Here is a 16604-nt window from a genome sequence, read left to right on the forward strand (position 1 = left end):
GTTTTGTAATTATTAGCAAAACCAACTTTCTCCTGCTTTTAATCACTGTTTTAGAAAAACGTGAGGTGTGCTTCATTCATTTGTACAACAAACATGATGACTCATGCACGCCAGTCTTCCATGTACTAACACAAGTTTCTGATATGGGTACCAATAGGATATGGATACCAATAGGATTTTGTAAAATTCGCATCTCTTACGATTTACCTTTCTGCCACAATTTGACAATACATGTGTTTAAATCTGTAGTCCCATTGGCATAATGGGAGAACTTCAATATTTAAAATGCCTTACTAAACCAAGATTTCAGTCTTAAATACCTCCTGCCCAAGATATTATTTAGTAAATACTATAGTATTAGTGAGTACACACACACAAATGGGAATGAAGATATTTGGTCACTCAGGGGCGGAAAACTGAAATAGTGATTGTTAAAGACATTAGCAAATTGCAGTTTATTTATTCAGTTAATAAAAGGGAACAGTCTCTACAGCAACTGCTGTATCGTACAGCACTAACTCCATATTACCTTCTGTAATGAACTGTCGGTGTTTTTTTACTAAGCGCATTCAGGAAATTTGTTCAGCAGTACAGTTCAGAAGGAAAAACCTGCAAGAAGTAGATTGGTTAACTGGCCCAAACTTTAAGTACTTATCTGGATTATCAGGACTTCTTCAGGCTTTTGAAATTAGACTAGCTGTCTCACAGACTGCCTTAAAACATTGCCTGTATCACTGTTCTCATCCTTTTCCCAGCTGGAAACCAAACTTAAGAGGCATAGAATATTTCAGAACATTGAAGAAAATGAAAGCTAAATTCCCTTTAAAAATAGCCCAGTTAAGGAATGGATGGACAGTTGGATGAATGAAAGGGTGGATAGATAGTGTCTTTTTTCTTTCTTTCCTTCTTTCTTTTGCTCTTTTTTAATCTTCTAAATATAATGGAAGATCCAGAGAAGAGAAGCATGAGATGCACAGAACTGCTCTCCCTTAAGTTCCATTAAATCAATTAACAATGTGGGAAAAAGATGGATATCCTTCATCAGACTGACTTTATTGGAGGTTTGGTTGAACCATATATCCTCAAAAGGATTGTCCTGTCTGCATTTGAATTTAATGCAATAATAATTCTGAAGCATAAAAAGGCATATAAGGAATTGAATATAAAATTCTAATCAAGCAGGGAAAGATAGAAGAGTATGCAGAAGGCCAACATTTAATCAATGAAGTGAAGAAAATATAATTGGTCAAATCTAGATCCCTTCTGCTTGCAAATGCATAAAAAAGATTGCTTTCTCTTAGGAGACAGCAATACTAGCTACCGTATTCTCTCTTTAAGGCTGACTTGTCTTAAACTGAGTTGAACAGAGCTAGACAGAAAAAAAAAAACCTGCTTCAACTCAGTCTTGATACAATCCAAACAGGGGATTTTGTTCATCATTTGGCTGGAAAGCATATTTATTCCTCCCTTCCTTTTGCCTGCCTAAGCTTATCTCACAGCTGGCTGGAAAATTTTCTGCACGTGGGCAACGTGTATGCAGGTATGCTGGAGGTCTTGGGGACCTGAGGGCTTTGAAAATGTAAATACACAGGCTGGCCACTGATTTTCAAGGCAACTGAGATCACGTGGACTGCCTTTGTCTTAGAGATCAGAGTTTTTTTCAGGTTTTGTGCTTTGTCTGTAGGTCAAACATGTGGGTTACCTCAGATCAGAGCATTCTTGGGCTTTAAAATATATAGCCGGAGGGGCTAGACAGTGAGGTTTTCTAAAACACACACACCTCAGTATCCAACTGTGTTAACAGAATGGCATAATATCAAAGTCCTGAAAAAAAGAATTGTGTTTCTCAATGCAGCTCTAGACATAAATGATGGTATCCAAGAGTCACCCTATTTGTAAGTAAAATTTAAGCAGAGACTCTGTGTTAAAATTGATCAATGTCGTTGAAAAAATGGAAAATCATGGAAATCCCATTCAAGGAGAAAAATGTACGTAGTCGTTATTACTTATATGAAAACCTCTGAGCAAAATTTATTTTTAAGTCATACACTCTGTATAGATGATTAAACAGAATCTGTCAAAGCAATTTGAACAATTTCAGCTGCACCAGAAATGAAGAATATTGCATCCCATTGCCACATGTAGATTTTCTGGCATTAAACAAGTGTGAGCTAATGATGTAGTCATTCCCTCAGTGGGGTACTAATCCTAGTCCTCCTGATTGCCTGCTGTCATAAAACCTATGAGAACTTAATATCAGTGAGATGCCTCCTTTCTGTCAAAGTTGATTATAATTGACCAATGGGTTAAAAAATTACAGGAAATCATGAACACATACAGAATATGACTTCTTAAAACCCGGTTTAAATACATTTAACCTGCTCATACAGCCCCAACTCCCTGAATAGCATGCTTTTTCCTATAGTTCTCTCTTAGTTACGTGCTCAGTAATTTTTCTTCTGTGAGTTATTTCTAAGAGAAAAAATAGCTTTCGCAATAAAGTGATTTCTTCCTTTCAATGGCCAGGAAATTAAGACTGATTTAGTTTCTCATCCTTTGAAAGCAGAGTGTAAAAGAGGGACACTCAGGAAAAAAGAGTGCATTGTTAAAGTTATGCACTAGATTTTTACAATAGTATGTAGAAATGACCTAATGAAACTAAGCTATTTTTCGACGTAGTCATAAACAGACTTTGGTGGCCTACACATTAGAGGGGCATAGTTTGTAGATGGAAGTAGTGCCTTTTATTAGCTCAATTGGATTAGTGGGAAAAAGCAAAGAACCTTTTGGGCAGACAGATCTTTCAAGAACCTTGCTTTTTTCTAGCAACAGCTTTTTCCAGTCAGTCTATCCAAAAGCACTACCTCTATCTAATTATCTTCTCCTGGAGAAAAGGTCCTAAAAACTCTTACAGACGCCATCAGAGAAGTTGGCCACCACTGTGTCCCAGTCACGGCTAGGACACCCTTGCGGCTGCTGCTGTAAATGTGACATCTTGAGATGCATCGTAGAAGTCATCCAGAAATATTGCACCCACGCAAAATGATAATATCTGATGCTTTAACATCCATTTGAAAAAATAGCCAGGAAGGCCAAGATGAGTAATAAAACCAGTGCACTATAAAGGAGCAGGAGCCAGTGTAATTACCTAACCAATCTCTTATATAAATCAGACCATTGCAGCTCCGACTTAGTTCTTGTGTAACAGAGACCAACACTTGAACTAGATCAACACTTGCTCTGTCTGAGTCTGAAGCACTCTTGCCACTTCAGCTGTATAATACACTCCTAAGCCTTTTCTCAGGGTTCACTTGGTATTTTCTTCATGTAGAGGTGAGACAAACCCATTATTATTTCATTTAATTAAGATATCATATTGGACAGCATAATCTGGTTCCAGTTTGGCTCCAAAGAATTAACTCAAAGAAAATATTAGTGAAAAATTTTTCACTGCAGAAAATATCAATTTTTAATTTGGCAGTTTGTTCTTTTGTTACCTTTCTTTTAAAACACAGAACTATTTCTCCTAGTACTTTCTGGGTTACATAAAAAATGTTCATAATCTTTACTATTTCTTTCTCCCCAAGATGATGTTTAAAGTAATACACAAGAATCTGAAATTGCAGCACTGCCAGTGATTAAGACTCAGGGAAATGTATTTTACTTGTTCTGAATGATCTCATATTTAAATAAAAGAACACTTTAAAGAAAAACAAAGCACTTAAAAATGACACATTTCTTTCTCCCTCAGTAATTTTCCACCTTCGAATGTCTTAAATAAGGAAAGCTTGTACTTTAGCATAAACTTTCACAGAAAACTAATCAACAAAATGAATGCATTACTAGGATATAACGGTTGAAATTACCACAGCAGGGTGGTTTTGTAGCTATGTTGGTACCTTCATTAGGCAACTCAAGCTGAGCAGGTAATGTATGTGTATACATGGGTATATCCAGATATAAATTACTTATCAGGAGAGAAAGGTGGGCAGAAGATGGAGCCGTAAAAGGACATGACATTCCAAAGGTGAAAAACGTGTGACAAGGCTGTGTTTTGTTGGGATTCCCAAGATTAGATTAATTCCTTTCTGGTTGGACTGGGCTGGCTCTACACAGAGGAGTCGTGCAGGTTTGAATTCTCCCTTCTGGTTATATCATGCTTTCCTATGATGCTATTAAGATACGTTACCGATCACTTGTCTTTTTTTTCCAATTTCCCTTTTGTTACTTCGTCTGCCCTACTTCTCAGCTTTCACTCCAGACACCTTTTCTCCGGGTTTTGTGCTCCTGTGCTCTCACTTTTTCAGGATTTGCAGTTTCTCAATCTGTTTTTAAAGCCAACCTTCCTGCCGTCTTTTTTCCCTTTCTTCTGGGTCTTTGTATTTCTTCTTTTTGTTTTCCTCCATTCTCTCGTTCTTAATACTGCTCCACCTAGGTCTATTTTACTCTTTATTCCTGATCATGACTGGAGTTGAACTTTCCACTCAGCCTTTTCTGTGCTTCCCCACCAGCTTCTATATAATTTCCAGTCAATTTTTGCTTTCTTTAGTAATTTCCTTTCTCTGCCTCCTGGGCACGCAAGACAAGCTATTCACTTTCAGGAACAGAAAACAAACAGCAAGTTTACTGAAAAGTCCCTGAGCAAGGCAAGACAAGTAATAGTTGTTGCCAGCTTTCCTGCGTCAGCCAAGACTGCAGTAAGGCAGTCTCATACGGAGCTGAGGATGCAGTCTGGGACTGCTCGGGTGATGCCACCGTACTGCGAGCAGTGGGAGCAGAGAATAACTTTCCCTTGGGAGGGAGGCGGTGGCTGAAGCTTTACTGAGAAATTGAGTGTTTAGATGAGAAGGAAAACAGGGTTTTCCTCATCCTTTAGAAAGACAGTCAGCTGGAATCTCTTTTTAATATTTATTCCCTCATACAGACTATACTTGAAGGGGTAGCCTGGGATTACTCCTCTTGACTTAATGACTCAGCAGGAATCGCTGATTGTGAATGCCAATGACACCTATCTGGTAGTTCACACCTTGCAGTGCTGTTGCTTGAGATAATTTTTGGATTCAGGCAAACAGCACGTCATCGTGCATCAAATTTTCCATGTGTTTTTACAAGCAAGACTAGTTTGTGGGGTTTTTTTTAAGCTCTGGTTCTGATATCGTGTGCGTACATAGTATTGTCCCATAGTGTTGCACCACTAGCATCCATGTCTCTGCTTGCTCTGGGTGGGAATTATAGCCAGCCTGCTCTTCCTTCCCATAAGTCGGAGTCTCCCAGTCATTACAAATCTCAGTGCTCTTCTCCTCACATCTTTTCTGTTTCCATTCCTGCCATGTATTTCTGTACATTTCAGGTTTCATGCAACCATGAAGAAGTCTGCTCTTGGTCTCAGATCTGTCTCCTCCTGTCTTAATCCATCCCTCTTATGCTTAGCCATGAAGTCCGTACATGATGCATGCAGTGTTTCAGGCACATCAAAACACTCATAAGAAGGGGAAGTTATGGCAATCAGAGAGGATGGGGGAGAGTGAGGCAGTACAGTGAAAAGTGATGGGAGAGGAGTGTTGTTCTATTTCCATTACTTACTTATAAATAATTCTCAGATAAAATGTTCTTGGTGGAATTGTATACCCACTGAATTCAATTGGAGTTTAGTGTTTGACTTCAAAGATCTTACTCTTCATTCACTCTATCTTTAACCCAATAATTCTGGAATTAAATCTGCATTATATTATAAGTATATAAAATTATATTTTTTTAATATCTCCTTGGCTCATTCTAGAGAAAAAAAAGAGAAGGGGAAAAAAGGCTTATATAGTGTTTATCTAAGTATATAGATGTGATGCTATTGAGACCAGCGTTAAAGAGAATCACTGTACTGCCTATTGTTAAGAATCAATGTTCATTTCTGCTTAGAGACACTTCTATTTCCACCTTGCCATTATATAATGACACTTTCATGTGGGATTGTCAGAAGCTATCGTAAGTCTGTCCTAGGAGTAGCACTAGGAAGTAATTTTGCCCTTTTTTTTTCTTTCCTTAATGGAAAATAAGACATTGCTGGAGGTAACAGCTTTCTGCTTCCCAGCTGCCTAGTGAGACATTTTGTTTCACATTATTTTTCCAAGTTCCACTGGATTTATTTTGAAAGCATGTAATTTCTCTGGGAAAGGTGGTTGTTCCTTTGCTCTTAGATCACGCCCATGCTTCTTAATTGCCTCAGTAGCCAATGGCTTCCCTTCAAAGGGAGTTTCCCACCTCCTTCCCAGATGCAAGGGGACTGATTTGAAGAACCCATTATGGTTTTGTTGCTTATACGGTGGAATCAGTTGAACTTCCCCATCATGTCTGCAAGCAGGATATCACATGGTGGGGGTGGGAGGAGAAGAAAGAAACTTGTCTGAACTGTGGACAAGTATATCTGAGCTTGCTGCCCAGAGAGGATATATGAGATATAAAAGACAGCAGATGCATGGGAGGTTGAAAAAGCAACTTCCAGCAGGAGTGCAATGGGCCTCAGTCAAGAGGGTGAGAGCACTGGTACGTGGGATGTCTCCTTTACATCAATCACAAAGCCTTGGCTTAGTGTAAGAAATGCTAGGGATACTCCACTGACAATGAAATGATATTTAGTTTTCCAAAGCAGTAAGTGACTGCTGGTTGTATTTTTCTTTTATTTGCTCTGTGTGCATTTATATTCAGGTGATCATATATGCTCTTCCTGTCATGTTTGGATTGCTAACTCAGTAGATGTTGCTTGCCTGAGCCACTCTCCATACTGATTAGTCTCAGCTCTTCAACACACTGTTAAATCTGTATGACAAATGACCCTGTTAATTTTCCTAAGATAAAGCAAGGCCTGCAAGAATGAGCTTGAAACTCTTTCAGAAATTGTTCAATTTTTTTTATTTAAAGCAAGTAGGACATTTGTAGCTTTTTGGTGCTAATACTTTCATGTAGATGTAGCTGGCTCTATAAATGTAAATATTTTGTTGGGAGACGCCCGTAAGGCCTGTAGCAGTCTTAGGAAAATAGCAGTGCTTTCTGCATATAAGGGTCTCCTACATATTCATTTCTTTGAAGGGCAGAAATGTATGCCTCTATGTTTATAGAATGAATTAAATTCTGGGAAGGAAATTTTCCTGTTGATTTCAGCTAGCCCTGCAGCTAACTGTAATGTACATTTATATTACCACTGGAGCGGTTATGATCAGAAAAACGTTACTGGTGTAATATTTGAAAACACAGGGCTTGCATAACTTTATCACTTAATACAGTTATTGCAGCAGCTAATCTTGTTGTCAGGCAGTGTAATTCCCATTTAATTTTTATCTTTCTGTCATATTTTTCCCCTTAAAATCCAAGGGGAGTGATAAATAATGTAAAAAATTGCCTGAGGAAGACAACCTTTCACCTCAGAAATACAAATCAGACTGCACTGTTCTTTCAATCACTTCACTAGAAACACATGAAAATATAATGAAAATATTAAAAAATTAGGCATAGAAAGTAACATGGAAAAATCCAATATGAGCATAAAGTACTTGTTCATGAAGAAAGCAGGAAGTCTTTTTTTCAAATGCCCATCATATTGTATATATTTGCTGACCATTATTATCATTGTTTCCTTTCCATTTAGGAGATTGTCAACTTCAACTGTCGGAAGCTGGTTGCTACAATGCCTCTTTTTGCTAATGCAGACCCAAATTTTGTGACTGCCATGCTAAGCAAACTGCGATTTGAGGTGTTCCAACCTGGAGATTATATTATCCGAGAAGGGGCTGTGGGTAAAAAGATGTATTTCATTCAGCACGGTGTTGCTGGTGTCATCACCAAATCCAACAAGGAGCTGAAGTTGACAGATGGCTCTTACTTCGGCGGTGAGTAGGAAAAACTGAATGATAACATTGGAGTGAATGCACTAGAACAAAACATGTTCAGATATCAGACACATAGCGACATCAGATAAGTCTACTGAGTGTCTTTTGCCTAGACAATTCCAACTGCAGTGAAGAGTGCACAAAATATTTCTGAATAAGACATTCAGAGTCTGCTTACTGTTGTGAGGATAGCTACTGAAGATGCAGAATGACCTTCCTGAATTTTGAAGTTATTTTGAATTAACAGCACTGTTATTTAACAGACACTATTTAAATAAAAATATAATAATTTGCATTATAATTTTATAGCTATTTAAAGGTAGACTAAACAGGATTCATCTTCTTTGAAAAGGGATACAATTTCTGAGTCATAAATGTAAAGTACTTCTAAAGGTAGAAATCACTGTAAGAACTACAAAATTAGGCAGTGCATAAAAGGCCATTATTTATAGGGGATATTTTGGTATTCATGAGCATTTCGAGCTGTTATTCGTGCTTTTTCACTGAGTTTTAGCACACAGCAATGTTTATCCTTCCAGTATATACTACGAGAAACTGGAGTCCCTATCTGACTAGATAGCTGTCTAACAGATGTATATTAATAAAAAACAGACATTAACTTTAATCCAAATTAAATTAATCTGGTAGTCGTAATGAAAAACAGGTTTTCATTTAGATGAAGGCATCTGAATATTCATATTGGGATGAAAGCAATCTCTTTTTTTACATATAATAATTGACCGGTATGAAAATGTTGTTCCTTGTGACTGTAAATTGTCTTTGTGCAATAGAATAGGTGTCTGCTTCTATGAGTAGTAGCAAGACTGGTTTCCAGAAGCTGATTGGACATCTACATGTACCACTGCTGCCCATGACAGTTACAGTTACTTGTTCATTATATTAATTTTCTGTTGAATCCCGTGAATCATCCCAGAAATGAGTCAAAAGCCTTCCAGAAAATGTTCAGTTGAAAGCCTAATCAGTGGCATGCTTAGAAAAGTGAATTGGGCTATAGAGTTACTTACCTAATCCCATTTTAGAATAATGCGCTAAAGCAACTCCTGCTGACCTGGCCAGCAGGCCTTGTCCCTCTGCAGTAGCCTCTGCAAGGTGATTTGTACCAGCATTTGTAGAAGTACTTCAGTAAAGAGGTCTTGTGCTTATCCCATGGGCTTAAACTGTAGATGCTGAAGACAGGAGATTAAGGAGAAAGAAAAGGTAAATGCTGAGGATGAAGAAACAGGGCAACCTTGGTCTTGGTCTTCTCTATGCTTAGCAGTGCCCCAGTTTATGAAAATGAGTTTGCAAGAGCCTGCGTGCTGAATCTGGCCATAATACTCCTCTGAACCAGCAGAGGATCAGAGGAGATTGCACATGAAAGTATTTTACATAACTGTCAGCCTGTTGCAGTGCAAACGACTACTTAGCTCATCCTGTTCATCCGCTACCCTTCTTAGCAGGAATGTAGACGAAAAATAAGCTATTTGCAATATCCAGACATCCCAAGAACTTATTACACTGCATACCAAAGCAGTTTTGCTCATCCAGACTGCCGCTGGGATGAGACAAGGATACAAAAATGGGGGCAAATGCATCCAAAGCCTAACAGCTGCTGGGCCAAATGGGAGATAATAGCTGCTGCTGGTTGTAGCATGGAGAGGAGAGACAAGGAGAGAGGAGGAAGGGCAAGCATGCAAGGAGAGAGAACCTGAGAAAGGAAGTGCCCTAAGACCCAAAGTGTTGTGATTCAGATCTGTTTTAACAAAATATCATATAGTATTGTGAATTCCCAGAAGGGGATTTCAGACCCTGGAGAAGAACGACCTGACTGCAGCTGAAAAGAGAGGGAACAAGCTGCCCGTCGGATAACTGCAAATTGAAAAGGTTTGGTTTGTCAAAGCAGAAAAAAAAAAGTTCTAATACTCTCTTCTCTATGGAGAAGACACTCTTCCCCTGAAATCTGTATCAGAATCTGAGTAAAGCTTCCTGACCAAAGCAGACACAAGAAATGTTGCACAGTGGAACAATAACAAACGGGAAGAATAAGCCTGTGTTCAAATCCTAAGACCAATAACTCCTTTTTTGCCTAATGGACACATGCAAAATCTGAGGCTGATACATCGTTTAAGAAGCTGTGACTTATAACTTCAGCTTCAACTGTATAGCTCCCAGGTCTGACACAATAAATCAGTATCAACACTTGTGCTATCACAAGCAAGGGAAGGAAACATAGGTGGGAGGGGTGCGCCATACCTAAACGGATCCTTTTTCAATTTTGAAGTGTCGTATGAATTGGAAGTTCCCAGTCGCAGCTCAGAGATACTAACTGTTGGGTGTCAGGCATGTCCCAGAGCTGAGTTTCCCAGGCGCCCTGGGTCTGGGGAGATTCGGGAGGAGTCCCTGGAAAGGCAGGCTCATCTCCAGAATTCATGGAGGGTTTCCCCAACGTCCCACCTTGGATTTGGAAGACGTTTGATAAACAATATGTAAAATGTTTGGGAATTGACGACTTTGTATTAGTAGAAAACTTCTGACACCCTGGAGTTGTTGCAGAACTGGAGGTTAGTGTGAAAGCCAAAATTTAAGAAGAACCAAAGCAATGTCACCAGTATTTGGGAGAGGCTTGAGTGGAGACTGTTGGGAGAGTGAGAGCCTGGAAAACCAAAAGTTGCAGTAATAAAGAGAGGAAATAGCTGGAGGTTTGAATACTGAGATGCTGTTAACATTTAAATTCTCTTGCCTGATCTTTGCTCTTAATTAAAAAACAGGCTTCCCTATGGATCTGGGTGTTATAAGTCTCACATGAAACTAGATAAACCTTACAATTGCTTGGAAATTCTTCTCAAAAAGAATGTGCCTGGATAACCATCAATGGAATAGATTAATCAGACTACACTTCACCTCTGCTTTAAGTTCTCTGTTGATTTTTGAGGGAGGTGTAGAGTGGTGACTCTAGAGAGCCCTCCACAGGTCTGGGCTTGATTACTGTCTGCCTCTTTGCTCATCTGTGCTCACTGGTTTCTCCTTTCTGGAGGGAAGGAGTAAGTACAAGACAGTAACCACAGAGATCTTGTCATTTGTTCGTTGGTATTCCTGTGGGAAGAGCATCCTATCCCTTCACCTTCATGTGTGTTCATAAATTTAACCTTCTTGAACATCGTGTGTAGGAACATTACTTAGCCCAGCAGCACGTAGGATGGTAATTTTCATCCCAACAAGTTTTTTTCAGACTGCTGATTGAAGGATGTTATCATCCTACGTATCTACTCCAAGTACTGGTAGGAATTTGAAAGTAATTTCTGGTACTATCCTTTTCCCTAGGCCATGTACCCCCTCCACTTGCCCCCACTCCCTCTTCGATGGAATACACAAAATGTGTAAGGGAGTCCGTGAGAAATAATGACTGATCTACGCTCCCTCAGCTCTGCAGTCAACATACTAAAAAACGATATTCCCCAATTATTAGATGAAAAATATGTTCAAAAAAATGTGTGGTTTGAGGTTGACTATGTTCTTTCAAACCTTTCAGTAATGACCACAGAGGGAATGTTTTAAAGAACGTGCCATAAATTATGTCTTGAAGAGACATGGATCAGTGAAAGGATTGTTTCATAAAGATTCAGGACAATGCATTTTCCTTTGCCTTTTACGGGCATTTAAAGAAAACAGTAACTGTTTGTTTGCTTAACTTAGAATCCATCTCCTCACACAGTGTGCTTGTGTGAGTTTTTATAGAAGGAACAGACATTAGGCAATGAAGAATACCTGAAGCTAATTTTCACTATATTGTGCCGTTATATACTCATTTCTACATCGGTGAAATGATGTTACAGTTACCAGTGGAGAATTCCAGGATTTTGATACTCTGCTTTCATTGGATTCTCCAGGACCATATCTTGGTATTTTTGAGGAAATACAGCAATATTCATTTTTTCTGAACGACTATGGGTTTTTTTATAGCTTCTTTCACTTGTTCCCCCTGTTTTCTAAAATGTCTTCCAGTTCCCCATTATTAGGTATGGGATTACTGCTACTTTCAGCAAAGCAGTAACTGCATCTTTTCTCATTACAAATAAAAGAGAAATTTCTCCCACTGAGACTGACACAGTTTTCATACAAGGGGAAACAAGGTTGCCCTCAATGGAAATTATGACCTTCTCCTTCTAGCTGCTTCTGTAGGATGGACAGGGAGAGTAAAATGCGAATGAACAAGACCGGGACAGAGCGGATGGTCAGGGCTGTGATAACACATAGGACAAAACCATAGGGCAGGTCAGAAGAGTGTGGGGAGCGAGATGGAGGTCAACAGAGAGAGGACTGTGTGGGTAGGAGTCAGGTTGTGAGCGGTGCAAAGACATATGAGAGAGAGGAACTGGAGTGCAGGGGAATGTCTGGGCATGACATTGATGGGAAAGGGAAGAAAATGCAAGGGGCAAGAGCACATCTGAACAAGACTTGAGCAACTTTCAGAGGCTGGAAAGGAGTGGGAAGGTGCTTACACCTGTCCATTTTGAACAGCAAGTAGGAAAACCTGACTTAGCTGTGTGTTTGCAGCTAAGTTGAATTGCAAGCTTGAGGTGAACACACTTGAATTCAGGTTTCCTGGGAGAGAATAAGAATCAGGAGGCAGGTGAAAAATGTAAGCAATTGTATTTTGAGGATGCTGTGATGGCTAAATTATTTAATTTTTTGTCATCTGTTTTCTGTGGTTTTGAGTATCTGCAGTTTATAATACTGAAAATGTAAAGTCTTTGTTAAGTACACAGCAGTGGAGAATGAGAGCTCCCCAATTTTTTTGTCTGTCTCAGTGCATATTTTTTTTCTCTTCTTTAATACCTCAGTAGTTCAAACTCATTTATGCTATAATACCAGTAGTAAATGGTAGGGAGGAAATTGCCAGGTTTCAGTTCTCCTAAACCTTTTCCTCTGAGTCCAGGTGATTGTGTTAGAAAGTACTCAAGGGCTTCTTATGATAATAGGAATTACTGAACAGATTGCATATTTCTTCCTCACTAGACACTTCAAATTGGTAAGAAAAAAAGATCTTCAAGTCTTTACAGATGAAACACAAGAATATGAGTCTTTTGCTCATAGAGAAGCATAGTTCATCATTTACTGAGGCTTTACAGAGCAGAAATAATAACATATCTCATGAGTCTAATACTAATCCAATTTACATTATACCAATATACATTGGTATAAACCAGTGTAATACCAGTTGCTACAAGGCAATTCTGAGTTTTGCTGGAGTAAATGATATCAGAATCACTCCGTAGTAATATTATATATGCTTGTGATTCAAAATGTCTCATGATTAATAGCAACAACAAACATGCAGGAGTGTAATAAAATAAAGAGAAGTGTACTTTAGTAAAATAACACCTTTCCAGCAATTTCCTTCCACTTACTCAATTGGCTCCACATGTGGCTCTTAGGGCTTCTTTACTCATCACAGTAAGATCTGGCTCTGCAAGTTCTCCTTCCCTTCTGGAAAGGCCTTTTGCTCCCTGATGCCTTGTGACCTGCCACTTGCCTGCATACCCCTAACCCCAACCCCAGTCTGCTGATGTTCACATGCCCTCTGCTACGGACTGCAAGCTCCTGCTTGGGGAACAAAGGATAAAAGCAGCATTTGCCATTTTATAACTCACCTCAGATGGTTACCGCTGCAAACATAAAGGTTAAAACTGTCCCAAAGCTACTGCAGAGCACATTGATGAGCGGGAGTGGTTTCGTGTTGTCCTGTTCCCCTCCAGCCCCGTGGAGTCAAAGGAAATACTCTGGGCGTGCAGTCCTGATCCAGCTAAGCATGTGCGGCACTGCCTTTGTGCTTAACCGGTGTGTTAGAGTGGGGCTGACATGCCCACAAAGAGAAAAAGGAAGGAGTAAATCCAGCACTACCCAACCAGTAAGGCTCCTCCTTACTGATTGTTCACTGTGGTCTCGTCCTGCTCTTGCTGTAGTCACTGGCAAAATTCCTCTCAACCTCAAAGGACACAAGATAAGACTTGAGTCCCTGCTATCTTTTCCTTTCTCCCTCTGTTTTCCCACCTGTGTTTACACACGCTTTCCTTCATTCAGCCACCCAGATATATGTTCCGGAAATTATAACCCATTTTTTCTGTTTGTAACAGATACTGTGTTAAAGCTGAAGGAATGCCAATATTGCTAGGGAAATCCAAACCGAGTGAGTAGGAAGCATAGGTATATTTTTATGAATTAGGTCTGGGGGCCCCGTGGAGGTTTCATTGTGTTTGGAGGGAGTTTCCTAGTTCCAGCAGGTAAGTGTGCAATAATTCATGGTACCCAGTTTGTGATGTGCCCATTGCAGCTCCCCCTCCCCATTATTTTTTCTGCTTTTTTCCCCCATTGAGAATCCCAGTGGTATCATGCCATGTGGAGTCATTCAATAAATCAATTTGTAGACTAACTAAAACTCATATTGTTTAAAAATAATTTTTTCTATGAGCTTCCAGGTATGTTGAACATGAAGAAGTGCATGTGATTTTTTAAAACTCTTTTTATGATATGGGAGTTGCTGTGTGTGAATGAGAGTATGAGAATGTAATGGTCTACCTCTTGTGTTGTAATAAGAGACAAATACATGTTTTATTTTACTTCTTCAAAGGCAGATATCACTAACTGTGCTGAGTACCATCATTCATCTAGCAAAGCTAATATAAATCAGATTCTCATCCCCATCTTCCCAGAATATGTCCCAGAGACATATTATGGCATCTTCTCTTTTTCGGTTTATTTTTTTATAACGTGTAGTTCATGGAATACTTTAGATTTTTAAATGTTTTATTTTGCTTAAATTATTTAATACTGTTTTAATAGTTATCCTCCCACACTTGAAATTCTAATAAATTGTATCTTGCATTTGCTTCAGCTTGTAGAAACCAATTAAACAGAACTACTTTGACCTACCTATTATTTATGGAGCTTTTCCCCATTTCAGAACAGCGCCTGTCAGTGTATTTTAGACCAGTGCAGTGGAAAATAATACCATGGGAAATGTTGAGTCACTTTAGATTATATTTTGCCACTTTTTTTCTTCTGGGTACACTCTAGGTACTTCCTTTTGATAGACTACTTTTAAAGATTTGCAGTATAATACTGATTATAAATAGAGAAAGTGCTGTTAAAGTGCCTGACTGCTCACTGCTTTACACCTGGACAATATCATATGATACACAGTTTTTCATTTTGCAAAAATACTGCATATGTCTACTCCCTATTCAAGGTAGTGGTGAATTAAGTCTCTCAGTATTCATACTCCAATTCAAATAATTTATTATAAGTAGCCTCCCTGAGGTGTGATTATATACATTCTTAATGGCAAGTACACAATTAAATGCTTTAAGGGACCAGGATCTCCAGATCTCCATACCAACTCATTCATAAAATACTTTTCAGGTGAACAGTATAGAACATTTTTCTAAAAGTATTTTCTGCAAGAGGTCCTAAAAATGAAATGTCTTTTTGGCACAGACTAGTCTGCCATTTTGAGGATACATTTCCTCATGATGTAGCATAGTTTCTTGTTCTGCATTACGTTGTTGACACCATCTTTTATATAGAAAATACTATGCAGTCAGAAGAACTTCTTGCTATTCAGAGAGAATATTATTTTTAAAAGTCTAAGAGACTTTTTAAGAAGATTGAAAATAACTCTGGGATGCTAAAAGGTGTAAGTGGGTTTAGTTTTAGGAGTTTTATTAATTAGGAAATATAACCATAAATTTAACAATATTAATAATAATAATGCTAGTAATAGTTCTCACTATCTAAATAACATAGTCTTCAAACCAAATTATAATTCAAACACTGCAAATTCATGAACAGTGTAAATTTTTAATTTAGACTTTATACATAAATGAACTAGACACAAGTGAAATATCACATCAGCATAGCTTGGAAATCTGAAGTGACCAACACAGCTAAACCAGAAGACGATTTTGCAAGTACCTTCAATTTTACACAGTAGAATTTAAACTAAATATTTGAGTTTATATTAAATATTTAATCTAAATATTTAATTCAGAACTGACTCTCTCTGATCATTTGTTTAATAATTTAATGGAAAAAAAGTGAAGTGCAATATTTTTACAGTCCACTTAAATTCAAGTTGAATAGTTTAATTTGTAACTTATTGTTTGCCAAACTCAAGATGACAAGAGCATAACACTGAATACATAAGGAACAAAGTGGCTTTTTTCAACAGAGAATAGGCATCCATCTGAACAAAAGTAGGAATAATGAATTACACAAAGTCATTTTTGGCCTTTGACCCAGCCAGTATGAAAGCTAAATCTGTACTTAGGCACATTATCTTAGAATCTAAGCTTAATTATTGTTTTTTTAAGGAAAATAAAATTAATATCAGTCAAATTATGAGCTTTTACAAGATAATAAATAGACTAACTTAGTTTCCCTTGGTAGAAAGAACACTTCATTAAAGTAGAATAAGAATGTATGGATTCTCTGTTATAAAAATCATTGAAGATAAAATAGGGACTTGCATTTCTATTTTATATAATGATCCTGAGCTTCTGTTCTGTCAAACAGAGCTTTCTCAGAAGAATTTCAGTTAACTGTAGAAAATAAGCAGGATGTAAGAAATGTTACTGGCCTGTGTTTGCTCTAGTCATGAAAACTTGGCCACAGCTATTTTCAGTACCTTCAGATAGAAAAAAGAAAAGGCAGGTCAGGATGGAACATAAA

General features: G+C 38.2%; 1 protein-coding gene across 1 annotated transcript in view; it reads left to right on the forward strand.

Moving 5' to 3' along the window:
* HCN1 (hyperpolarization activated cyclic nucleotide gated potassium channel 1) overlaps positions 1 to 16604 on the forward strand; it is a 199384-nt gene that overhangs the window by 173861 nt on the left and 8919 nt on the right. The window contains exon 6 of the mRNA XM_075136295.1: positions 7637 to 7877. Coding sequence (XP_074992396.1) covers positions 7637 to 7877 — 241 coding nt within the window. The remainder of the gene's footprint in view (positions 1 to 7636; positions 7878 to 16604) is intronic.

This window comes from Calonectris borealis, chromosome Z, assembly GCF_964195595.1.
Source record: "Calonectris borealis chromosome Z, bCalBor7.hap1.2, whole genome shotgun sequence".
Classification (NCBI taxonomy): domain Eukaryota; kingdom Metazoa; phylum Chordata; class Aves; order Procellariiformes; family Procellariidae; genus Calonectris; species Calonectris borealis.